Consider the following 26,971-nt stretch of genomic DNA (forward strand, 5'->3'; position numbering starts at 1 on the left):
GCAAGACGCTACTGTATCACTTGGCAAAAAGCCTGAGAAAATGCAGAGCGCCAAATTAAAATGAATTACTATGAAAATTACTATAAAATCAAACTTTCATTAAATCACACATGAAAGATACCAAATCCAGCCAACATGTCAGAATTCAAATAGGCTTATCAGCGAAAGCATACGATGCTATTATCTGAGCATAGCACCATAGTAAACAAAAGAAAGAAAACATTTCAACCCTGCAGGCACCTCACAAAACGCAGAAATAAAAATATAATTCATGCCTTACCTTTGACGAGCTTCTGTTGTTGGCACTCCAATATGTCCCATAAACATCACAAATGGTCCTTTTGTTCGATTAATTCCGTCGATATATATCCAAAATGTCCATTTATTTGGCGCGTTTGATCCAGAAAAACACCGGTTCCAACTTGCTCAAACGTGACGACAAAATATCTCAAAGGTTACCTGTAAATTTTGCCAACAAATGTCAAACTACTTTTGTATTACAACTTTAGGTATTTTTTAACGTTAATAATCGATAAAATTGAAGACGGGATGATATGTGTTCAATACAGGATTAAAACGAAATGTTGCATGCCTTCTGTTTGATTGAAGCGCATGTCCAGGACACCTGGAGTGCCTCGACTTCAAGATGTCCGTATTTCTTCATTACACAAAGGAATAACCTCAACCTATTTCTCAGGACTGTTGACATCTAGTGGAAGCCGTAGGAACTACAAGCAATTCGCTTAGAAATCTGGTTTCCCAATGAAAAATCATTGAAAAGACAGTGACCTAAAAAAAAAAAAATCTGAATGGTTTGTCCTCAGGGTTTCGCCTGCTAAATAAGGTCTGTTATACTCACAGACATGATTCAAACAGTTTTAGAAACTTCAGAGAGTTTCCTATCCAAATCTACTAATAATATGCATATCTTATCTCCTGGGGATGAGTAACTGGCAGTTGAATTTGGGTATGCTTTTCATCCAAACGTGAAAATGCTGCCCCCTACCCTAGAGAAGTTAATTTGGTGGACAGTATCACCTAGGATCTGCAGCGCCTTAACCATGAATACTTTCACCACACTCTCTGGATCTTCACCTTCATCCTCTTTAATTCCGATAAGCACCAGATGTTTGCGCATTGATCTAGTCTGCATATCAAGTAGGGATTCTATTAACAACTTGTTACCTTTTTTAAGTTCATTAATGTCAGCTTCGCCATGGCTGTATTTAATACTGTGTTTCCCAGCCTCTGTTCTGGACCTGGGGACTGTGAAGAGACCTCTGGTAGCATGTCAAATCAAATGTTATTTTATTTATCACCTGCGATGAATACAACAGGTGTAGACCTTAAAAGTGAAATGCTTACTTACAACCCCTTAACCAACAATGCAGTATTAATAAAAATAAGTGTTAAGAAAGTATTTACTAAAATAAACTGAAGTAAAAAAATGTATAAAATAAAAAAATAAGAAAAATAGAAAAATAACAAATAATTAAAGAGCAACAATAAAATAACAGCAACAAGGGTAAATACAGGGGGTACCGGTACAGAGTCAATGTGTGGGGGCACAGGTTAGTCGAGGTAATTGAGGTAATATGTACATGTAGGTAGAGGTAAAGTGACTATGCATAGATAATAAACAGAGAGCAGCAGCACTCCGGTACCGCTTGCCGTGTGGTAGCAGAGAGAACAGTCTATGACTAGTGTGGCACAAAGACCAATAGTGATGCAGTAAATCTCTCCTCAACTTTGAGCCAGGAGAGATTGACATGCATGTCATTGCCATTCACCCTCTGTGTACATTTTAGTGCAATACAAGCTGTCCGTTTTGGACCAACTGTAATTTGCCCATGTCATTTGTTTGCTGCACCTGACCACACAACTGGACAGTAGTCCAGGTGCGACAAAACAAGGGCCTGTAGGACTTGTCGGGTTGACTGAGATATCATGAAAGCAGAGCAACGATTTCTTCACATTTTAGTAACCATTGAGTCTATATGTTTTGACCATGATAGCTTGCTATCTATGGTGACACCCAGAAGTTTAGTCTCTTCAACTTGCTCAATAGCCACATTATTCAATAATAGATCCAGATGAGGTTTAGGGTTGAGCGAGTGATTTGTCCCAAAAATGTTGCTTTTAGTTTGAGATATTTAGCACGAGCCTATTGCTAGTTACCCATTCTAAAACTGACTAGAGCTCTATGTTAAGGGTGTCAGTTATTTATTTTACTGTTATATAATAGACAGCCAAGTGGTAAATTACATTTTGTCCTAAAGAAAGGACAAAGATTTTTGCTAATGCACTTCACAACCAAAATTACTCTAGTTGTATCTGCTTGCCTGGGGAATTAGCCTACTATTTTATCAAGCTGCATATTTTTTTTAACAACTTTTCACATAACACACATTACCTGTTGTTGTTGATGAAGCCATCTGTGTCATCAGGGCAAAACCCGAGTCACTATCCGAAGCCTTATGATGCAGTGTCCTTTTCATAGGAGTCAATGGAGACTGACAACAACGGGGATGTCACAAGGGTACTTGTGTTGTTTTACACAATTTTATACTGAGGTCTTTCCTGACAAGCTGTGAAAATATCAAGTGAACAGTGAATTAAATTATTTTTGGAGGTCCTTAAACCATTGCAATCACATTGCTGGACACGCTAAGATACCCACCTTTGCTCCTTCTGGTAGATCCCGGCATCCGTTTATGACCAGGGGATCAGTCTGGCACCCAACTGTGCACTATTTAAAAGAAAAACAGTGTCAACGATTGTCATCTCTCAATTCTAAACATAGTTCGAGAAATAAAGTAATCTGGCTGTGAAGCCAATTCCATGCTTTACAGATGTAGACTGACTGGCTCCAGATTGTATTAGATTCAGGCCGGTGACATCGTTACACTATGCAACTGTGACATGTTTTGTTATGGCCATGGGTTAGTTATTAGAAAACAACTGTGCCATATTATGATGTCGTCAAATTTACTTTAGAGAGATGGAAATGTTGACATTACTGTTACCAGCAAAGTTAGTCAAAAATAGCTAGCAATGCTAATGTTAGCTAGCTAAAATATGGTGCTCCCCTCAATCTTAGTTAGCTGGCTAAAGGTATACTGCATCTAAAGTCAATCTGGTGACATCACGATAAAAGGTTTTCCTACTAATAATTTGCCTTCTTTGAACTGTTATCATGTTTCCAAACCAAATCCAAGTTGTTTTGAGGTAGGCTAACATTAACCAGCTAGCTAGTTAGCTAGCCAGTTGCGGGCAAGCTAGCTAACGTCAGCTATGCTAGTGATGATAGTGATATTGATTATCAAAATGTACATAACCAGATAACGTAAACTCACCCCATTCCGTACAAATGTGTGTAACCGCGACATTCAAACTAGGCTACAAATAAAACTAAATGGGACTGTAGCGACTGTGTTGACATCAAAATCGGGGGTGTGAACTAGGTTTCTATTCAAGCGTTGATCGACATGGTAATGGCTCTATAGTATTGGAGAAAAGTTGAAAAAACTGACCCTCCGTTACATCTTGACGTGTCATGTCGTAACGTACAGCACGCATAAAGCAACTATTTCTGTCTTACAATCTCTCTCCAGGTGTAGCACTTCTCTCATCGTTTAAAAACAAGAAATGGACAGTGACGGGGGTAAGGGGGGATACCTAGTCATTTTTTTCGTTATCATTGCATGCGATCATCATTCTCAAAGCCGCTGTTTACTTCTAAGATCACTTTAGCACCGCTCTAAAAACCCGATTCAAATTCGACACAAACCTTCAAATAGGTATGTAATTCCCACACGACATCTGTCCTTCTCACTACCACGCATTAGTTTCGCTTCCCCACCCGCCATTTTTAAAAAGACCCAACGGGGCTCATTGCCTGCTTGAATTATGCAGAAACGGGCAGTGTTTAGGTCATGTAATCGATTTTGTTGGAAAGGGGAGAAATTGTGCTTTACAATGGTATTGACATTAGTTGATTTGGAAGTATTACGTTTTTGGGGCGCTAAAATAAGGGCAATTGTACGGACCAAGGCGATGTACGTGTTTACGTGAGTTTACGTTACATAACTAGCAGCCTATGGTCTAGCTACTGGTATACTCACCGCCACTGGGGACCAACAAACTCCAAGCACCTATTTCGCATGATGATCGCGTCTTTTGTCAGGGCATGCAAACCATAGTGGTGAGGGAGTCTGTTGTGAGGATAACTTGTGTAATTGCTGGCTAGAGTAAAATGGTAGTAAAACATCCTCTTGAGTGTTCATGGGTGTGGTTGCGATAGTAGAGGCCTTAGTGTGTGCGTGTGAATGTGTGTCTAGGTCTTAGTGTCTGGCTGTGTGTGCATACATGCATGCGTGTGTGTGTGTGTGAGATCGCCAGTGGGTGGCTATGTCTCTGTCTAGTCCTGTTATCTGGAGACACAAAGAGTACACAGTGTTGTTTCCTCTACGCCATGCCTGACCTCACCCATAAGGCCATGCAGAGTGACAGTTCTCCCTACCTCCCACCCACAACTAGGGCTTAGAGTACTTGCTGATCACGAAAAACCAAAAAGTCTCCTCGCCCGTCCAATCTTTCCACCATTCCCTAGTCTCACTCCTAACCGTGTGTCTTCACCACGACAGTAGACCTACACTAATATGGTATCACTATGAGCCTGGCAAGGAAGGCTACATTAGCCCTGTTTTCCTTCAATCTCTTAATTTTCTTAGTTCCGTATGTCAGGTGGCAATGGGTTTTTTCTCTAGAGATTAGGGAGATTTCAGAGACCAACAGAATATAAGAGTCCCTAAGGATATGGAAGAATGTGAGCAGATTAACACTTTTCTTTGTACAGATAGACAGTGTCATTGAAATGCATTTGAGGATTGTATTTATTACAAAGCAATCAGAACATCTTGTCCAGTGTGAAACTGCTGATGAAAAGGTATATAAACATCCTGAGTGGGATGGGAAGAAATTCCCTGCTTTTGTTGTGTTTTAGTACATCAGACCCACACAACATGAGGCGGTAAAACAATATATATTTTTAGCCAGGTGGATATATTTAACCCACTTACCACACTTATTGAAGTCTAAACTGTTATAAAAAATATATTTTTACTGTATTTTTATTGCTGTATTTGTAGCTGCATGACGCCAAGCGCTGCGTTGAGATTATTTTAATTCCTCCCTAGAGCAAGGACTGGACACATGTGGTGAGGTGTGTAGTTAAGGCCTTAGGGTACTTCACTGTATACCTCTGAAGCTGCAGAGAGCTTGTTATGTCTCTCCCTCAAACAGATGCAGTTTATTTACATTGACTGGTGCTTTTATATCTGGCCCTTTCACAAAGGCTTTGGTCCCTCCCTGGAGTCTTCGTCCCACCAGAAAGAGTCCGCCCCTCTATCTGTCTGTCCGTCTCTCTCTCTGTTTGTGGGGAAGCAACGAGGGATGCATATAATTGGGGGAAGGATGGGGGATAAATAGAGGGGTTAATGTGTAGCTGAGGAAAGTGAGCGCCTTCCTTTGTTTGGACTTCGTTAGGGAGTCATTATACTAAACAACGAGTGGTGAGTGGCTGCACAGAGAGGAATTCCCCTTATTCAAAAGTTATCACAGATGTGCTCCTGCTCTCCTTGTGCTACGCACAGCTGGCCCAGAACTACCCATAACCCCCCTTGCTTCTCCATGCTATAGTACTATTGGCCATTGCTCTACTCTGAACAAAGGGCCAATTATTTATACCTCAATGGCTCTGAATCTGGAAAGTCACTTTAGCTGGACATAGACAGAGCCAGTACCAGCCCTAGTTCTAGCCTACTACACACAGCTGGCCCAAAAGTCCCCACAACTCCTCTCGCTTTCTTCTTTCTCCATGCTATAAGGCAGGGGTGTCAAACTCATTCCATGGAGGGACTAGTGTCTGCTGGTTTTTCATTTCAATCAAGACAGACACCAGGTTAGGGGAGTTCCTTACTAATCAATAAAGTACAAGGGAAGAGTGAAGACTTGCAGACACTCGGCCTTCTGTGGCATGAGTTGGACACCATTGGGCTACTGTTCTGGAAAATAATTTCAGCTGGACAGAGTCAGCACCAGCTCAAGCCAGGCCACCGGCTACAGATTCAGAACAATGGGCGGGTGCATGGGAGTCAGTTTCAGTCTGTGAAGCGCATTATCTGCTGCCAGCTCGGATAAAAGATGAAAGGTGGAGGGAAAGTTTGGGGGATTTCAGAGAGAGGATCTGCAGCAGCCGAATCAGGAAGTAAAAGTGCTAGAGGTTAACGGTCATCTCGGGCCTCGCTCTGTGAAATAGTTCAGTAGGGTTTCTCATCACACACTGTACAGAGACAGTGTACATCGCAAATGGTACTCTATTCATGATACCCTATGGATCCTGGTCAAAAGTAGTGCACTATAAAGGGAATAGGGTGCCATTTGGGACACATTACATCTCTCTGCCGTGTCAGTTAGGTCTCTATAATAGGTTTAATTGGACATTCGCCCCATGAATATGTCAGCAGCTGCAGGTCAATATAGTTTGTGAATGCATGCTTGCATATTATGTCAGCATGGGCAGCTATGGTACTGTTACTTTCCCCAATGAGAAACCAAAAATTGTCATTCCACAGAAATAGGAAACTAACAAATGAGCCACCGACAACTAGAACAAAACAGGTGGGTGTTTTAATATGGTTTCTGAAAAGCATACATGGGGGTGCCTACTGACTGCGTGCTGGCCAAGCAAACTCGCGTAGGATCTTAACACCCACCATGGATGCCCACTAGATTTGCCTGATATCAGACAAACTAAAGGAAAAGAAAACTCACACCAACTTAAGCAATGGAGTGCAAATAAACATGGCGTAAACAAACAGGTGAGACACGCTAAAAGGCTTTCTTTCACAACTTAAAGAGGAAGAGCTAAACAGCAGCATCATTCTTCCAACATCTCTCATACCAACTGAGGCACTGGGCTAGCCACTCTTAATATCACCTGTTCCAGCACAGGTGAAACTAACGACTGACTAACGAGGCGACAGGTGCAACACATCCTGACCAACAAGGATGCTTCCAATCAGGGCAAGCCACACCTAAACAGAACCAACCTCCATATCGAAAACGAAATCGAGCAAAACCCCAAAGCCTATAACAGCACCTACTGTATGTTAGCAGCCCTACTGCAGTACGTAGGCTATGCAGATAGTAGGCAGTGTAGAGCAGTGTAGTGCAGTGTCAGGGACTTTCCAGACCAGGTTTCAGTGGGTATGAAGTGCACTCCTTGTACAGACTGTGGCGATTACGCTACTGAAGGCCGCACTTAAACAAGTCTGACCAGACATGCAATATGGACCTATTACAAAAGAGCCTGCTCGCACAACAACAAAAAACACCCTATGCACTTCCCATAAAGGATCTTTAAAATCCCCATTTCAAATTGCCTTTGATTACATGAAAGACAATTTGAAGTCACAAGTCTCTCAGTGTTACTGAAAGACGTGTATTTTCCTAGCAGTATGCAAAGTACTCAATGCAAAGCTAAAGCAGTAAACTTCTGATTATGACCACAATGTCACATGCAAAGGTGAAAAGTTGATACAATAACACTTTGTAAGAAACTGCTCAATACCCAGTAATGCTGTTAATTTCCTCCATTTATTCTCTCCTCAGCTCCGAAACTTCCATGCCGTGCATTCCAAGCTTGGAATGTTCTTATTTTATGTTGCTTTGTCCCAGGAGATACAGAAAGAGGAGGCGGCCATTGTTTTTACCAGGCTGTTAGTAACCCTATAAGGAAGCTCACACACAGGCACACACTCACAGACACAGACACCAGAGGGTGTGACAGGAGACTGAGCGGTGTGGAAATCCCCTTATTTAGGGCCTAAATCAGAGGCTTGGCTGACTGCAGCAGAGGCCCACTGTGGAGGGAGAGAGGGGACTGCAGCTGCTATTCTCATCTCTCGACTCAGTGGGCATCTGGCTAACCAGGTAGCTGCTCTAGTCTGCTGTGCCCTCATATTATAGTCTGCTGTGGCCTCACAAATTATTGTGCCACCTGTAACTATGTAGTTAAAGGAAAGATTCAGCCATGTAGAATGTTATATTGTTTTTGTGAATCTCTGAGTGATGTTCTATTGATTCCCGAGGTCATGTTATCTTTTCATGTGTATCTGAGCTATTGCTGTTCAAGCAGGCAGAAATTCGGCCAGTATGACATACCTATCTCGAGAAATTTGTAATTTAATAACAGAGGGTCCATCACATTTCTCCTATTTGTCTGCCTCTTCAGTCCAGGGTGCATTACATGGTACCGTTGACAATGTCAGACTTCGATCTGCAGGTTGAACATGGTGAGATTAAAGACTCATAAATTGATAGTGTAGTTTGTTTAGGCGATTTTACAGCTAACTAGCTATTTCACATGCTGATAATGACTTTGGTATTATTGTGTGTAGCTAAGTTTCCTAGCTAGCTAGCCAGCCAGCCCATAGAGAGAGCATTGCACTGTGGGTTTGATAGTCGACTTGAGCTGCAGCAGATTTCTACTAAGATTTTCACATTGCTACCAACCTTTATATAATGACAAAATGAAACATTTGTACTCAAAAAATATTGTTCTCACATTATAGGAATTAGTGGTTTTCGGTGAATTCTTCCTTTAAAGCAGCAAGGTTATGAGAGACATAACATACATGAAGGGAACATTTTGACATTTGCCGTATGGTTGATGAGAAACTCCATTTTGCAAATGTACGGTCCCTTACTAGACGTCCGTGAACGTTTGTAAAATTTGCGGACGGCGGCGGGCCGTGCACGGGGGCCAGATCTTCTGGGAAGTCATCGAACGAAGTCTCTCGGACATTCGGTTTCCGTTTTATAAACTTTTCAAATTTTGGTAGTTTTTCCGCTGTCCCGGTAAATCCCACCAGAGGGCGAATGGAATCATATTGCAAATGTACAAAACATCACCAATCACGACGTGGCCTTTTCTCCTAAATGGAAAAGACTTCGAAGATGAAACTTGGTGAGCATAGGTTTGGCATAATGAGCATTTGGCCCCGAACAAGATGGCGTCGAGGCTTCAACGCTTTTTGAGTTATGGCCATTTTTCTGGGATTAAAGGTCAAAAACGAAAATAGAGCGCTAATTTGACCGCTTCACGTCAAAGTACATGAACCTACAGTGCCAGGAAAAAAAGAACCAGCCATTTATCTATCGTAATTTAAGAGAAATCGTACAATGTAATTTTAATGTTAATTTTCAACAAAAAAAAATTTTGCCCAAAAAAGTTACAGATCCAGTTGCAGCGTGTTCAGACAAATCTTTTTTAAGTGGGTTTCGGAGCTCTGCGAGATTTCTGGGATTTTCTGAAATAACACACACTTATTCAACCCTCTGTAAATAAGTCAGTTCTTAAGATAAAGACTTAAAACTCAAAATTCTATAAGAGCCTACCCCAAGGAGGATATGTGTTCACTTTCAGCTTCCTGTGTCAACCCGGAAGTGCCTTAAAATGGTGTCATAGTTGCTGTTTTGAAGGGTTAAAAAAGTCAGATCTTTTCAAAACTTCATATGTGTGATTAGGCAACCCTCATGAACTGTAAATCAGTCATTGCTCTCTCACACACACACACACACACACACACACACACACACACACACACACACACACACACACACACACACACACACACACACACACACACACACACACACACACACACACACACACAGCAAGGATGCAGTGACAAAGTGCGGTGCTTAAAGACACTCAGAGCCTGCAATGGCATTACCATAATCTCTAGGCTGTGCCGAGTTCAACGAGATGCCCCGCTACACCGTAGCTTGCTCGGTCTGAGCTCAGCCACCATGAAAAAAGTAGGCCCATAATGAAGCCTGGCCCTAAATTGCAGGTGCTTTTGGGTGACAGCGGGAGAACAGTTACGTTTAGAAGCACAATTCGACCTCAGGAACATTCCTGAGGTCCTCCCGATCTGTGCAAGCCTAACCTTGACCATGTGGCATTAACCCTTAACAGTGAAAATAAGGTGTTTACATCAAACAGTTTTCAATGACTTCTCTCCCCATAGGAATACATTGCCTGCACCCCTAAATTCAACCTGAAGCCTATGTGGGTTATGAATGCCTTATGAACCTGTCTTCGATGAAAATCCATCAGGCCACTATGAGGTCTACCTGTGTTGATTCTAAGCTTCCTGGAGCAACCGGAAGTGATTAAAATCACCCTAAAAGTGTTTTTCCATACCCAACCTGGAGTTTGAGAGAAATAGTGCATTCAACCCTGTGTAAATCGGTCAGTTCTTAACGTAAACACTTAAAACTCAGGATTCTGTAAAAGCATACCCCAATGAGGATATGTGTTTACTTTTAGCTTCCTGTGCTAACCGGAAGTGCCTTAAAATGGTGTCAAAGGGGCTGTTTCGAAGGGTTAAAAAAGTAAGATCTTTCCAAAACGTCATATGTGTGATTAGGCAACCCTCATGAACCGTAAATCAGTCATTCATCCCATCAGATTTCCAACAAAAACTCAAACACACACACAGCAAGGATGGAGTGACACAGTGTGGGGCTTAGAGCCACACAGATCCTGCAATAGTTAGCTTTGTTCGAACTATTAAAGAACCGTTAGACCTAGAGCTCTGAAACTTTAGAAACCTGTTCTAGAGCTCAGGTCGATAGTGCACGGTGAGTGCTCAGCTAGGCCTACACACAATGTCAGAACTGGACCCGCAGCTAGATAGTAACTACGTGTTATATGTTTTTATTATGGTTTAAACAGAAGGTGCGGTGAATTTTGGGCCTGCTCTGAAATATGTGATAGTTGGCTTCTAAACGAGTTGGAAAAAGTGGGTGTGGTGTCAGTTTGTATCAGTTTGGTGTCAGAATGATATATAATTGACTGATGGACACTGACTTGCTAGTTGACTTTTGTACATTTACAATATGTTTAAACAGTGAGGTACCATCACAAAAATGACATTCTGAAATCAACGAGCAATGGAGAGGAACCAGAATCACTGCCCGGCCATCCCGAGTTCATCGGGCCAGTCAATTTTGCATTTCTGCAGTTTTTTTGAGCATGTCAAATTCGTGATTGTAAATGCCCATTGAAACATATTGCAAATGCACAGTACATTTCTAATATGATTCAACAGTGAAAAAACATCACCAAATGGACATGATGAAATCAACACAATGAGCGATGGAGAGGAACCATTATCACTGCCCTACCATCCCGAGTTCATCGGGCCAGTCAATTTCACATTCCTGCAGTATTTTTGAGCATGTCAAATTTGTGATGGTAAATGCCCTTTGAAACATATTGCAACTGGATAGCCGTGCACCTGGTGATTGGAATGTGTTAACCAGAAGCACATTTTTAAAATGTTTTTTAATGCCTTTAGGGGGGAGCAAGGGGTCTACGGTTGGGTAGGGAGCACCCCCCCACCCGTGCCCCTTATCATTTTGGACGTTTTTCAAAAAATCGTTATTTTCGACTTTTGACTTCCTATGAAATCATATTGCAAATGGACAAAACATATGCCTTATGGACAAGTAAAAAAATATATATATGATAATCAAATATGACAAAAGTATGTTCATACAGTTGTTATACATGTGTAATTGACAAAAAAATCGAAAGAATTTCGAAAAACGGTCCAGAAAGCACTTTTTTAAGGGGGTGATAAGTTTTTGATTTTTTTTCTCACATTTTAGACTTTTGACTTCCTATGAAATCATATTGCAAATGGACAAAACATATGCCTTATGGACAACTAACAAATAAATAAAAATTATAATAATACAATTTGACAAAAATATGTTCATACAGTTCTTATACATGTGTAATTGACAAAAAAAAATCGAAAGAATTTCGAAAAACGGTCCAGAAAGCACTTTTTTAAGGGGGTGATAAGTTTTTGAACAAATGTTCAAATTTTCAACATTTTACTCTTGGGTCTTGACTTGTGTTACCTTTGCAATATGAAAATTTACAGTGGAGCGCACTCGCCATCTATTGGATTTTTGCAGTGTTACACTTGGCATTTGCAATCAGTTTTGAATGAAACAACGTCCAATTGAGTGGTATTGTACATCGTGTATATGTTTCGTACGGTGCCAATAACATCCCATTCATTTTTGTCCATTTCAGGGGGGTGTTCCCTTACTACTGTAAATGCTGTAGCTACCTCCTAAGTAGTTGTCATGCCATACAGTGGGAACAGGCTAAAGCACAGTACAGTAAAATAAATGTGTTGTTCTCCGACTGAGATATAGTTCAGTCGTGGCCAAAAGTTTTTGAGAATGACACAAATATAAATTTTCACAAAGTGTGCTGCCTCAGTTTGTATGATGGCAATTTGCGTATACTCCAGAATGTTATGAAGAGTGATCAGATGAATTGCAATTAATTGCAAAGTCCCTCTTTGCCATGCAAATGAACTAAATTCCCCCAAAATATTTCCACTGCATTTCAGCCCTGCCACAAAAGGACCAGCTGACATCATGTCAGTGATTCTCTCGTTAACACAAGTGTGTAGGAGGGTGGTGCTTGGAATCATTGTTCTTCCTCTGTCAATCATGGTTACCTGCAAGGAAACACGTGCTGTCCTCATTGCTTTGAACAAAAAGTGCTTCACAGGCAAGGATAAGATTTCACCTAAATCAACCATTTATCGGATCATCAAGAACTTCAAGGAGAGCAGTTCAATTGTTGTGAAGAAGGCTTCAGGGCGCCCAAGAAAGTCCAGCAAGCGCCAGGACCGTCCCCTAAAGTTGATTCAGCTGCGGGATCGGGGCACCACCAGCTTGTTCAGGAATGGCAGCAGGCAGGTGTGAGTACATCTGCACGCACAGTGAGGTGAAGACTTTTGAAGGATGGCCTGGTGTCAAGAAGGGCAGCAAAGAAGCCACTCTCTCCAGGAAAAACATCAGGGACAGACTAATATTCTGCACAAGGTACAGGGTTTGGACTGCTGGGGACTAGGGTAAAGTCATTTTCTCTGATGAATCCCCTTTCCGATTGTTTGGGGCATCCGGAAAAAGCTTGTCCGGAGAAGACAAGGTGAGCGCTACCATCAGTCCTGTGTCATGCCAAAAGTAAAGCCTCCTGAGACCATTCATGTGTGGGGTTGCTTCTCAGCCAAGGGAGTGGGCTCACAACCCAATTTTGCCTACGAACACAGCCATGAATAAAGAATGGTACCAACACATCCAGGAACAGTTTGGTGACAAATAATGCCTTTTCCAGCATGATGGAACACCTTGCCATAAGGCTCGGGGAACAAAACATTGATATTTTGGGTTCATGACCAGGAAACTCCCCAGACCTTAATCCCATTGAGAACTTGTAGTCAATCCTCAAGAGGCGGGTGGACAAACAAAAATCCACAAATTCTGACAACTCCAAGCATTGATTATGCAAGAATGGGCTGCCATCAGTCAGGATGTGGCCCAGAAGTTAATTGACAGCATGCCAAGGCGGATTGCAGAGGTCTTGAAAAAGGAGGGTCAACACTGCAAATATTGACTCTTTGCATCAACTTCATGTAATTGTCAATAAAAGCCTTTGACAGTTATGAAATGCTTGTAATTATACTTCAGTATTCCATAGTAACCTCTGTCAAAAATATCTAAAGACACTGAAGCAGCAAACTTTGTGGAAATCAATATTTGTGTCATTCTCAAAACTGTTGGCCACGACTGTATCTGCAAATTTTTCAGGTATGTCTAAGAAACCGTTGACTCATACATGCACACGTGAGCGCAAACCCAAAAACACATACGCACACACGCACACACACAAACACAATCTCACACACAGTTCCAAGGAAATTCTGTCTCTGGATTTTCCTTCCTTAATCACATACACTGTCCCAGATGACTGCTGTGTGCATCGTCTGTCAGGCTAGGCCGGGGAGCTAGAGGGTCTTCTCTTCACACACAAATGACAAACCAAACCGACTTCCAACTTTCAACACATCCTGTAGAGAAGGGTCAAGCAAATCCCACAAAGGACTTGCTCCCATACAAGTCCTAAACTAGGCTTCCTATTGAAACCTCCACTACATTCCATTCTCCATTTTGCATCCTTTGCTCATATCTCTCCTTGTGTCATCAAACAGTGGAGCGCAGCCACAGTCGGCAAAGGACACAGTCATCACATGTGTTTTTTGTTTGGCTCTATTAGACTAATAAAGACAAATAAAAAACACAAGTGCTGACTGTCCTGTACTGACTGTGGCTTCGCTCCACTGTCTACAACTAATTTAGTTGTCCCACAGTAACCCCTGTCTCAGCCTCCTTTGTAATGGTACAATACCACCCTCTACTGAAATATGTGTGTATTGCCAGCCTTTGGCCACTGTAGATTAGATTTTCTAGAATATAGTGTAATGACAGTGTATAGCCAGTCCCCATTGGTCACCGAATAGTTACAGAGTTGTTACTCTAATATATCATCCAAACCCCAAAATCCATCATGATCCATTGCCAGTCTCAGTCTGGTGTATAAATGCCACTCTCTCTCTCTGTCTTCTTTTGTTGGAGGTCTCTGTGTATAGTTTGCTATTTCCTGCTATCCCTCAATGTGGTGAGTGAGGTCACGGCTGTAGGTCATTCTGGACTAGAGAGAGAAGCCCACACTGACCTGAGAATGGCTGCAATGTGAGGTTAGCTAACATAATCTGTCACCTCAAACAGCCATAGAAGAGGACACAGGAGTCTTTGTTACCAATGAAGAGAGACAATCACATGTCACTCACAGACACAGTACAGCCACATGAAACTTCTGCAGACAGAGTATCCACCATCGATTCTAGCTGACTGACCAACATGACAGACAGATGAGATAAAATACTGTAGTTAAAGCATAGTTAACAATATATTTATTAACAGTTTATGAATGTGTTACATAAAAAAAAAAGTTTAAAAGTCCTCAGTAAGTACACATATTAAATAAATGTGAATATCAAAAAAGGTCTTAAATACATAAAGTTAATTTACAACAGAAGCAGCAGTACATAAGGCATGGTCTCGTAACAACAAATATGAAATAGATCATATACTCCCTTTACAAAATGGCCTGAAAAGATGTTCCAAATTACTAGTCAACAAGTGACCACAAGTCAGTAAGGCTACAAAGGCAAACACCATTTTTGGATCAGTGCTCAACCAAATATTTAAACAAATGTTTTCTAAAGTAAAACAAAGTGAGTGACATGCTAGTAGTAGTGTATGAAGCAGGAAGGCTTCATGTGTTAGAGTGCATTAAGGTTTAGGCTACTACTTGGCTCTGTGGTTTAGGCACAAACACAGCCCTTTGGGGGCACCAGGTACTGTAGATAGATAGGCACCAGGTTGGAATGTTAGGACCTGCCCCCAGTTAGGGGTAAGGCCACTGGAGACACATATTGTATAGTTAACAAAACAGTACTACTGTCCTACCACACTGTGTCTGCACTATAAACCCACAGAAAGACAGTGGCACTGCACTGCACTGCCCACTGAAGGCTAGCCCTTGTAGTCGGATCAGGCTAGCCCTTGTAGTCGGATTTAACCAACTCCTTTGTGTTTGATGACAGACATGACAATAACTTTATCACCATCATATCATTGTCCTTTTTTGTTATTGTTTGTTATCATGTCATTGTTCTTTATAGTTTGGTATCAATGGCATGACAACGACAGAGGAGTGAGCTAAAGGTGTAACAGGTCTGACTCCCAGGCTTATAGATGGCTCTTTTGTATCCACAACCAAACAAGTGCTTGGAGAGACACACACTAGTGCTCTCCCCTCCTACTTGACAAATGAAAACAAAAAAACATGCACAATACATAACTGTCACTCCAGAAATCAGTCTGTTGTCGTGACAATGGTGGGTACTCTGATGGCAGTGGGTGTGGCCTCAGGCTTATTTTCAACCTGATAGGTGACCGTGGCGTGGGGGGCGGTTCCCTTTGGCTGATCCATCAGTGGTCCGGGGATCTCCTCGTCTCGATTCTCGTCAAAGTATTGCTCTGCCTCCTCTGATAATCGGTTGTCTTCATCTTCTTCCTCCTTCTGGGAAGGAAAGACAAGGAGTTATTGGAATGTGCATAAACACATATGTAAATCATCTATGCCCTTTTAAGGCATCTATTTCAAGTGAATGTGACTCTTTCTTAGTGATCTTATAGCCTAAACCCCGGCTAGAGAATATGTGTAATGTCTAGCAAGGTGAAACTAGTAATCTGATAATCATTTGAACTACACTGAACAAAAATATAAACACAACATGCAACAATTTCAAATTTCATCTATTGATTTCACATCACTAGGAATACAGATATGCATCTGTTGGTCACAGATACATAAAAAAAGGTAGGGGTGTGGATCAGAAAACCAATCAGTATCTGGTGTGACCACCATTTGCCTCATGCAGCACAACACATCTCCTTCGCATAGAGTTGATCAGGCTGTTGATTGTGGACTGTGGAATGTTGTCCCACCACACTGCAATGTCTGTGTGACGTTGCGGGATATTGGAACACGCTGTCGTACACATAGATCCAGAGCATCCCAAACATGATCAATGGGTGACATGTCTGAGTATGCAAGCAAGCCATGGAAGAACTGGGACATTTTCAGCTTCCAGGAAATGTATACAGATCATTGTGACATGGGGAAGTGCATCATCATGCTGAATCATGAGGTGATGGCGTCAGATGAATGGCACGACAATGGGCCTCAGGATCTCATCACGGTATCTCTGTGCATTCAAATTGCCATCGATAAAATGCAATTGTGTTCGTTGTCGGTAGCTTATGCCTGCCCATACTATAACCCCACTGACACCATGGGGCACTCTGTTCACAAAGTTGACATCAGCCAATCACTCGCCCACACGACACCATACACACTAACCGCCAACTGCCCGGTACATTTGAAACCGGGATTCATCAATAAAGAGCACACTTCTCCAGCATGCCAGTGGCTATCGAAGTTGAGCATTTGCCCACTGAAATCGGTTATGACGCTGAACTGCAGTCAGGTCAAGACCCGGATGAGGACGACGTGCACGCAGTTGAGCTTCCTTGAGACGATTCTGACAGTTTGGAAGTCTTTGGTTGTGCAAACCCTCAGTTTCATCAGCTGTCCGGGTGGCTGGTCTCAGACGATCCCGCAGATGAAGAAGCCGGATGTGGAGGTCCTGGGCTGGCGTGCTTACACGTGGTCTGCGGTTGTGAGGCCGGTTGGACGTACTGCCAAATTCTCTAAAACGACGTTGGAGGTAGCTTATGGTAGAGAAATTAACATAAAATGATCTGGCAACGGCTCTGGTGGACATTCCTGCAGTCAGCATGCCAATTGCACGCTCTCACAAAACTAGACATCTGTGGCACAACTGCACATTATAGAGTGGCCTTTTATTGTCCCCAGCAGAAGATGCACCTGTGCAACGACCATGCTGTTTAATCAGCTTCTTGATATGCCACACCTGTCAGGTGGATGGATTATCTTGGCAAAGGAGAAATACTCACTAACAGGGATGTAAACAAATTTGCACACAACATTTGAGAGAAATAAGATTTTTGTGTGTATGGACATTTTCAGGGATCTTTTATTTCAGCTCATGAAATCAACACTTTACATGTTGCGTTTAAATTTGTGTTCAGTAAATATATAGGCCTACCTCAATCCTGATCCTGCAATACTCGTATTGTTTTGTATTTCAGTGTTCAGTTTGTTCTATTAAAGTTTCATCATGAACACTTACCACGCTGCGCTTTGGTCCTCCTCTCTTTCTCCAGACGAAGATCGTTACACCATTGCAAGCTGTGATGCTGCCTGACAACGTGCTCTCGATGGTGCTCCTGTAGAACACTGTGAGGGCCCTCGGGAACAGGACAAATTTCTACAGCATCCTGAAGTTGAAGAGTCACTGTTGTGCCTTCTTCACCACGGTGTCTGTGTGGTTTAACCATTTCAGCTCTTCGGAGATGTGTATGCCAAGGAACTTGAAGTTTTTGACCATCTCCACAGAGTTCGAACGGTGTGAGGCCACGCAGTCATGGGTATACAAGGAGTACAGGAGGGGACTAAGGATGCACTCATCAAAGAGGTAATATTGTCTACTTTCACCACCTGGGGTTGGCCCATCAGGATGTCCAGGATTCAGTTGCATAGGGAAGAATTCAGTCCCAGGGCCTTGAGCGTTGCGGTAAGCACTATGGTATTGGCGGCAGAGCTGTAGGGAGGGAAGAGGTGATGTGGTCTTTGACAAGCCTCTCGAAGTAATTCATGATGACAGAAGTGAGTGCCACGGGTTGATAGTCATTCAGTTCAGTTACTTTCCCTTCCTTGGGCACGGGGATGATAATGGGATTCTTGAAGCAGGTGGAGATAGTGGCCTGAGCTAGAGATTGAAAATGTCAGAAAACACAACAGCCAGCTGGTCTGCACATGCTCTGCGGGCGCGGCTATGGATGCCGTCTGGGCCTGCAGCCTTACGAGGGTTAACACGTTTGAATGACTTACATACGTTCTCCATGGAGACTGTAAGCACGTTGCCTTATTTGTCTTCAGAGGCTCTCCTCGCCCACTCAGAGTTGTCGTTGTACTCGGAGCGTGAGACCACTCTGTCTCACCGTTGTACTCGAAGCATGAGGAAAAAGAGAGTAGACATAGCAGCTCTCCACATGTGGAACCAGAAGTTCAGGCCCCAGGTCAGCTTGGTCTGACAGACACAAACACACAGCTTATTACCAGGCTTTGGAACATATTCTAGGAACTAGACACACACACAACGCATCGACAGGGCGGGACAGTAGGTCCTTCTCTGGTTCCTTGTCCTCCCCCTCCTCCTAGTATGTACTGTACTCCTCCATGGTCTCTCCATTAGAGAAATGGATGATCCTTCGTGGGGTTCTCTCTTTCCTCTTCTCCAGGTCTCCCAGCTCCACACTGTCATTGTCCTTCCCTGTGTTTGGGCTCTGGGACAGACAGACAGATATAGTTTCACTACAGACGAAGAGATACCCACAGACGAGAGGAGGACTCACAGCAACATATAGGCAGGGATATAATAAATTAAAACACAATAGGAACTTACACACACAATGCACAGTGAACAGTGCATGTCTGTAACGTTCGTCTTGTGGTGTATGAACAGACCAAGGCGCAGCGGGTGATGAATACATACTGAATTTATTTAACAGACAGACGAAACACGAAAACACTAGAACAAACTACAAAACAATAAACAAAGTCAACAGACTTGAAACAAATGAACTTACATATAGACGAAGAACGCACGAACAGGACCAGACTACCTAAAACGAACGAACAAACGAAACAGTCCCATGTGGATTACACAGACACAGGAACAATCACCCACAAACAAACAGTGAGAACAACCTACCTTAAGAACTAAATTGTCTTTCAATCGCTGTCCACCCTGTATTTTTTAGTCAAGTTTATGAGTATTTATGCATTACACTAGATCACTGTCCAATATGGCGCCCGACATTTTCTGACCAGCTTGGCTACTTTTCTCATTGTATAACCACGATTTTGGTGGCTAAATATGCACATTTTCGAACAAACTCTATATGTATGTTGTAATATGATGTTACAGGAGTGTCATCTGAAGAATTCTGAGAAGGTTAGTGAAAAAATTAATACATTTTGGTGGTGATAACGTTATCGCTATTTTTGCCGTGAATCAATGCTGGGGTAATGTTTGCACATATGGTATGCTAATATAACGATATATTGTGTTTTCGCTGTAAAACACTTAGACAATCTGAAATATTGTCTGGATTTACAAGATCTGTGTCTTTCAATTACTGTACGCTGTGTATTTTTAAGAAATGTTTTATGATGAGTAATTAGGTAATACACGTTGGTCTCTATAATTGCTCTGGCTGCTTCGGTGCTATTTTTGACGGTAGCTCTGATGGTAGCTGCAATGTAAAACTGATTTATACCTCAAATATGCATATTTTTCGAACAAAACATAGATTTATTGTGTAACATGTTATAAGACTGTCATCTGATTAAGTTGTTTCTTGGTTAGTTTGGTTGGTTCTTGGTTAGTTAGGTTGGCTTTGTGCATGCTACTTGTCTGTCTGAAAAATGTCTGTCCTTCTTTGTATTTGGTGGTGAGCTAACATAAATATATATTGTGTTTTCCCTGTAAAACATTTAAAAAATCGGACATGTTGGCTGGATTCACACGATCTGTATCTTTCATTAGTTGTATTGGACTTGTTAATGTGTGAAAGTTAAATATTTCTCAAAAATATTTTTTGAATTTCGCGCTCTGCCTTTTCAGTGGAATGTGGGAGGAGTTCCGCTAGCGGAACCCCAGTCCCAAACAGGTTAATGCAATCGCTGAATTACATTTTTTAAATTATCCTTACTTTTCAATACAGGTTGCGCCAAAGCGAAGCTACCCCAAAGAAAATGGCGGCATAAGCGTTTAACATTTTTCGACAGAACAACGATTTATCATCATAAATAGTTCTTACTATTAGCTGAACTGCCATCAGAATCTTGGGCAATGAATCCTTTCTCCGGTCTAATCGTCTTTTGGTCGAAAGATGTCCTCTTGTCCCGTCGAAATGGCCACTAACGTTCACCATGTACTAGAAAAGTGCCCAGCACTTGGAAGTGCGTCACACAGAAATGCCATAAAATCGCACTAAACGGATATAAATTGCTATAAAACGGTTTAAATTAACTACCTTAGGATGTTTTTAACACCTATAACGAGTAGAAACATGACCGGCGATATATTACTGGCTAAACGAAAGCTTGGAAAGAGGCCAGTCCGACGTCCATCGCGCGCCAGGCGCAGGGAAGAAAAGACATGTACTTCCGGTCTTTGGTGTTTTATACAGTCCCAGATTGCGCAATCGACTCCATTCAAATTGTCACCACTTACTGACATCTAGAGGAAGGCGTAGGCAGTGTTTGTATCCTCATAGCATTCACAGGGACCTAAAAACTGACCTGGGAGCAGAGGCCAAGATTTCTGAAATCTCACTCCATGTCAGGGAAAGTGCTGTAGAATGAGTTCTGTTTCACTCAGAGACATAATTCCAACGGTTATAGAAACTAGAGAGTGTTTTCTATCCAATAATAATAATAATATGCATATTGTACGAGCAAGAATTGAGTAGGAAGCCGTTTAAATTGGACACGTTTTCCAGAAAAAGTGAAAAACAGCACCCCCTGTCCTTAACAAGTATTAATATGGCTCTCAATCAGAGGAAACGTCAAACACCTGCCTCTAATTGAGAGCCATACCAGGCAACCCATTAACCCAACATAGAAAACACATAACATAGACTACCCACCCCAACTCACGCCCTGACCAATAAAACACATACCAAACAACAGAAAACAGGTCAGGAACGTGACAGAACCCCCCCCTCAAGGTGCGAACTCCGGGCGCACCCCTAAAACTCAAGGGGAGGGTCTGGGTGGGCATCTGTCCGCGGTGGCGGATCCGGCGGTGGACGAGGACACCACTCCACCACTGTCTTTGTCCACCTCCTTAGCGTTCCTTGAGTGGCGACCCTCGCCCCCGACCATGGTCCAGGAACCTTCACCAACGCCCCTCTACAATAGAGGAGACAACTCAGGACAAAGAGGTAGCTCAGGACAAAGAGGTAGCTCAGGACAAAGAGGTAGCTCAGGACAGAGAGGTAGCTCAGGACAGAGGGACAACTCTGGACTAGTGGCAGCTCCGGACTGAGTGGCAGCTCCGGACTGAGTGGCAGCTCCGGACTGAGTGGCAGCTCCGGACTGAGGGGCAGCTCCGGACTGAGGGGCAGCTCCGGACTGAGTGGCAGCTCCGGACTGTGGGGCAGCTCCGGACTGTAGGGCAGCTCCGGACTGGAGGGCAGCTCCGGACTGGAGGGCAGCTCATGACTGGAGGGCAGCTCATGACTGGAGGGCAGCTCATGACTGGAGGGCAGCTCATGACTGTAGGGCAGCTCATGACTGTAGGGCAGCTCATGACTGGAAGGCAGCTCATGACTGGAGGGCAGCTCATGACTGGAGGGCAGCTCATGACTGGCTGGCGGCTCTGGCAGCTCCTGACTGGCTGGCGGCTCTGGCAGCTCCTGACTGGCTGGCGGCTCTGGCAGCTCCTGACTGGCTGGCGGCTCTGGCAGCTCCTGACTGGCTGGCGGCTCTGGCAGCTCCTGACTGGCTGGCGGCTCTGGCAGCTCCTGACTGACGGACGGCTCTAGCGGCTCCTGACTGACGGACGGCTCTAATGGCTCGTGGCAGACGGATGGCTCAGAAGGCGCTGGGCAGACGGATGGCTCAGAAGGCGCTGGGCAGACGGATGGCTCAGAAGGCGCTGGGCAGACGGATGGCTCAGAAGGCGCTGGGCAGACGGATGGCTCAGACGGCGCTGGACAGACAGATGGCTCAGACAGCGCTGGACAGACAGATGGCTCAGACGGCGCTGGACAGACAGATGGCTCAAACGGCGCTGGGCAGACAGATGGCTCAGACGGTGCTGGGCAGACAGATGGCTCAGACGGTGCTGGGCAGACGAGCAGTGCAGGTGGCGTTGGGCAGACAGCCGACTCTGACCTGCTGAGGCGCACAGTAGGCCTGGTGCGTGGTGCCGGAACTGGTGGTACCGGACTGGAGACACGCACCTCAAGGCTAGTGCATGGAGCAGGAACAGGGCACACTGGACTCTCGATGCGCACTATAGGCCTGGTGCGTGGTACCGGAACTGGAGGTACCGGGCTGAGGGCACGCACCTCAGGGCGAGTGCGGGGAGCAGGAACAGTGCGCACAGGGCTCTGGAGACCCACAGGAGGCTTGGTGCGTGGTGCCGGAACTGGTGGTACTGGGCTGGAGACACGCACCACAGGGAGAGTGCGTGGAGGAGGAACAGGGCTCTGGAGACGCACTGGAAGCCTGGTGCGTGGTGTAGGCACTGGTGGTACTGGGCTGGGGCGGGAAAGTGGCGCCGGATATACCGGACCGTGCAGGCGTACTGGCTCCCTTGAGCACTGAGCCTGCCCAACCTTACCTGGTTGAATGCTCCCCGTAGCCCGTCCAGTGCGGGGAGGTGGAATAACCCGCACTGGGCTGTGTTGGCGAACCGGGGACACCATGCGTAAGGCTGGTGCCATGTACACCGGCCCGAGGAGACGTACTGGAGGCCAGATATGTAGAGCCGGCTTCATGGCACTTGGCTCAATGCTCACTCTAGCCCGGCTAGTGCGGGTAGGTGGAATAACCCGCACCGGGCTATGAACACGTACAGGAGACACCATGCGCTCTACTGCGTAACACGGTGTCTGCCCGTACTCTCGCTCTCCACGGTAAGCCCGGGAAGTTGGCGCAGGTCTCCTACCTGACTTCGCCACACTACCCTTTAGCCCCCCCCCCCAAGAAATGTTTGGGTGAGCCTCTCGGGCTTCCAGCCGCTCTGCCTTGCTAGCGCCTCATAATGCCGCCTCTCCGCTTTAGATGCCTCCAGCTCCGCTTTGGGGCGGCGACACTCCTCTGGCTCTGCCCAGGGTCCTTCTCCGTCCAGAATCTCTTCCCATGTCCATTCCTCCTTGACCCACTGCTGCTGTCGCTGCTGTCCGTTAACCCGCTGCTTGATCCGGGTTTGGTGGGTGATTCTGTAACGTTCGTCTTGTGGTGTATGAACAGACCAAGGCGCAGCGGGTGATGAATACATACTGAATTTATTTAACAGACAGACGAAACACGAAAACACTAGAACAAACTACAAAACAATAAACAAAGTCAACAGACTTGAAACAAATGAACTTACATATAGACGAAGAACGCACGAACAGGACCAGACTACCTAAAACGAACGAACAAACGAAACAGTCCCATGTGGATTACACAGACACAGGAACAATCACCCACAAACAAACAGTGAGAACAACCTACCTTAATATGGCTCTCAATCAGAGGAAACGTCAAACACCTGCCTCTAATTGAGAGCCATACCAGGCAACCCATTAACCCAACATAGAAAACACATAACATAGACTACCCACCCCAACTCACGCCCTGACCAATAAAACACATACCAAACAACAGAAAACAGGTCAGGAACGTGACAGTGTCGGTGACAGGCTGCTTATAGACATTTATATCATCATAAATCACACTACTTTATCAAGTAAACTCTATTCTATGTGCATAAATAATGTCAGAAGTTGCAATACCGGTAGCATAGTATAAAATTCAATTTGGTTAATAATTTAAGCATCATCAGGGGATGATGACGGCGATGAAAACATCCACTGAATTGTATTAGCTGGTCTGAAAACACTGATTATAAAGCACTAATAATAAAAACACTTTTCATAATCATGCCCTGCTGAGCCTACCTTCTCTACGTACATCGTTTGCCCCAAAGACACGTTCACGTTGGTGAGATAAAGAGATATTTCGGCCATAGTGCCTCTTTCTCTGTATTCTCGGATGTTTAGTCTGCACACCCAGTGTTGGTAAACCATAGAGGCACAAACGTGACTACTTTTTTATTTAAAAAAATTCAAAATACAGGTCAACAATTTACGTTCTTACATATTACAAAATAGAACGCGGGTATTAACGAGAAAATACTGAAACAAAAAAAATTATTAAAATTAAACAATTCTAGTGCAATTGTAATCACTCTGAAAAAATCTTCTTGTAATGATTTAGGAAAATGTTATTCTTGTTATTGTTCACAAGGGTTAATGTTTTAATAAAATAGTTAATTTCAATCAAAAAATATAGGATTTTGGTATAGAATTTGTGTTTGTGTATGAAGTATTTGGCAACAGGAATAAAAAGATTCACAATCATTTCCGTGGTCTTGTTATCATTGCAATAGTAACATATTATAAATTTCATGTCAAAAACATAGATAGTGTTCATAATGATAAATAAATATTTTGCAAAATTTTACCAAAATTCTTACACAAATTTACATTCAAAGAACAAGTGAGACAGATTCTCACCTTCTTTTTCACAGAAAACGCAGATATCATCAATTGCCACAAATTTGGATATCATAGAATTACATGGATATATCTTATGTAAAATGTTAAAGTGCACTTTCTTAACTTTGTTTGGTATACAATATTTGTAAGGCCTTAACCATGCATTTTTCCAGACATTGTCAGAAAGAAGCATGTTCCAGAAAAACGTTCCTCTCGGTGTAAGTTGGTTTTGTGAATGAAAAATTTGTGTTATATATTTATTACAACAAGATTCCTCAAGTAAGCCCACGCTTTCCAATCTGAGTTCTGGATAAACTTTGTGATCATTACCAAAGCTGAGATGAGTTTTCATTAGTGTAGTTAGACCACTGGGAACAGCTTTGGTCACAGAAATAAACTCTGAAAGGTATTGGAAACTCTTTCAATGTTATAAGTTGTTCATACATTCACATTTCCAAGATGGCTTAGCAGTTCAGACGTCATTTTTGTCCTCGTACTGTCTTGTCCTGTATATATATATATATATATACATATATATTTACACCTTCTTCGCATATCTTTTATATATTTTATTATCCAAGAACTCAACTACAAAAGCTTTCCTGCAACCCGCCTCACCAATTACAACAACAACAAAAAAGTATTATTTACCTCAAATCTGAAAATCCACAGTGGAAGCTAACCAGGGGCTAATCAGAAGTTAGCCAGAAAGCTAACCAGAAACTAGCCGAAAGCTAATCTGAAGCTGCCCAGAAGTTAGCCGGTTTGCTGGCTAGCGTTGGTGTTTCAGCTGCCCACGTTTTGTGGTCATCAGCTATTCCTTTAGCTCGATAATCTACCTGCACTTTTGTGCAACGCGACTCGGACCGGAGCATACCGGGCCTTTTTTTCTCTCAGTTTCCCCGGATTTCAGCCGCAGGCTCTGGACATTTGCACCTTGATTTCGCAGCTAGTTAGCTGCAAACCGTGTGACTATTGGCTTACGTCGATCCCGGAGCAAACTTAAATTATTCCGGAGCTAGCCAGCTGAGGAGTTCCATCAGCCATTCCTGGGCTACAGTCACCTATCCGGACCCGTTTTTTTTTTTGCTGCAGATACGGAGCCCCACCGGGCCTTCACGATTGACTGCCGACGTTATCTGCCCGAGGGAGTTATCCAACTGGCACCTCCGTCGCGACGTTACCTGAACGCTCATCTGGGGCCCGCTAATCGTTAGCTGTCTTATCGGCTGCTATCTGAATAAGTATATTGGACAATTTTTTTTTTCTTGGGTCACTATATCTATTTTGCCAATTGGATTGATCCCCTCTACAAGACACGGAACCCCACTAATCTACCGACGGAAACGCACGAGGTGTCTAAAAATAGACCTCCATCCTATGCTTTCTTGCTATCGATAGCCATCTACCCGGCCAGCTGTCTGGATCGCCATGACCCCAACCAACCTCTACTCACTGGACCCTTATTGATCACTCGATTAAGCATGCCTCTCCTTAATGTAAATATGCCTTGTCCATTGCTGTTCTGGTTAGTGTTTATTGGCTTATTTCACTGTAGGGCCTCTAGCCCTGCTCACTATACCATATCCAACCTTTCAGTTCCACCACCCACATATGCGATGACATCACCTGGTTTCAATGATGTTTCTAGAGACAATATCTCTCTCATCATCACTCAATACCTAGGTTTACCTCCACTGTATTCACATCCTACCATACCTTTGTCTGTACATTATTCCTTGAAGCTATTTCATCGCCCCCAGAAACGTCCTTTTACTCTCTGTTCTAGACGTTCTAGACGACCAATTCTCATAGCTTTTAGCCGTACCCTTATCCTACTCCTCCTCTGTTCCTCTGGTGATGTAGAGGTGAATCCAGGCCCTGCAGTACCTAGCTCCACTCCTATTCCCCAGGCGCTCTCTTTTGATGACTTCTGTAACCGTAATAGCCTTGGTTTCATGCATGTTAA

At 43.5% G+C, this 26,971-nt stretch overlaps 1 protein-coding gene across 1 annotated transcript; it reads right to left on the reverse strand.

Annotated features, from left to right (window-relative positions):
* Positions 1–15,883: 15,883 nt before the first annotated feature.
* Positions 15,884–24,417, reverse strand: LOC120019231 (protein FAM177A1-like). Its single transcript, XM_038962553.1, has 5 exons — positions 24,403–24,417; positions 18,885–19,002; positions 18,658–18,746; positions 18,361–18,420; positions 15,884–16,090 (listed from the first exon to the last, which is right to left on the reverse strand). Exons 1-5 carry the CDS (start codon positions 24,415–24,417, stop codon positions 15,884–15,886), a joined length of 489 nt encoding a protein of 162 aa, XP_038818481.1.
* Between the last annotated feature and the right edge of the window lie 2,554 nt (positions 24,418–26,971).

The sequence above is a fragment of the Salvelinus namaycush genome, chromosome 24, assembly GCF_016432855.1.
Source record: "Salvelinus namaycush isolate Seneca chromosome 24, SaNama_1.0, whole genome shotgun sequence".
In the NCBI taxonomy this organism is placed as follows: Eukaryota; Metazoa; Chordata; class Actinopteri; order Salmoniformes; family Salmonidae; genus Salvelinus; species Salvelinus namaycush.

Bases quoted from the DNA above. Each gene is read 5' to 3' on its own strand.
- LOC120019231 (XM_038962553.1), bottom strand. The intron at 18,421-18,657 runs GTGAGACAGAGT...TCTCTAGCTCAG, and splicing joins CTCATGCTTCGAGTACAACG to GCCACTATCTCCACCTGCTT. The intron at 16,091-18,360 runs GTAACTGAACTG...TTTCCTTCCCAG, and splicing joins CCGTGCCCAAGGAAGGGAAA to AAGGAGGAAGAAGATGAAGA.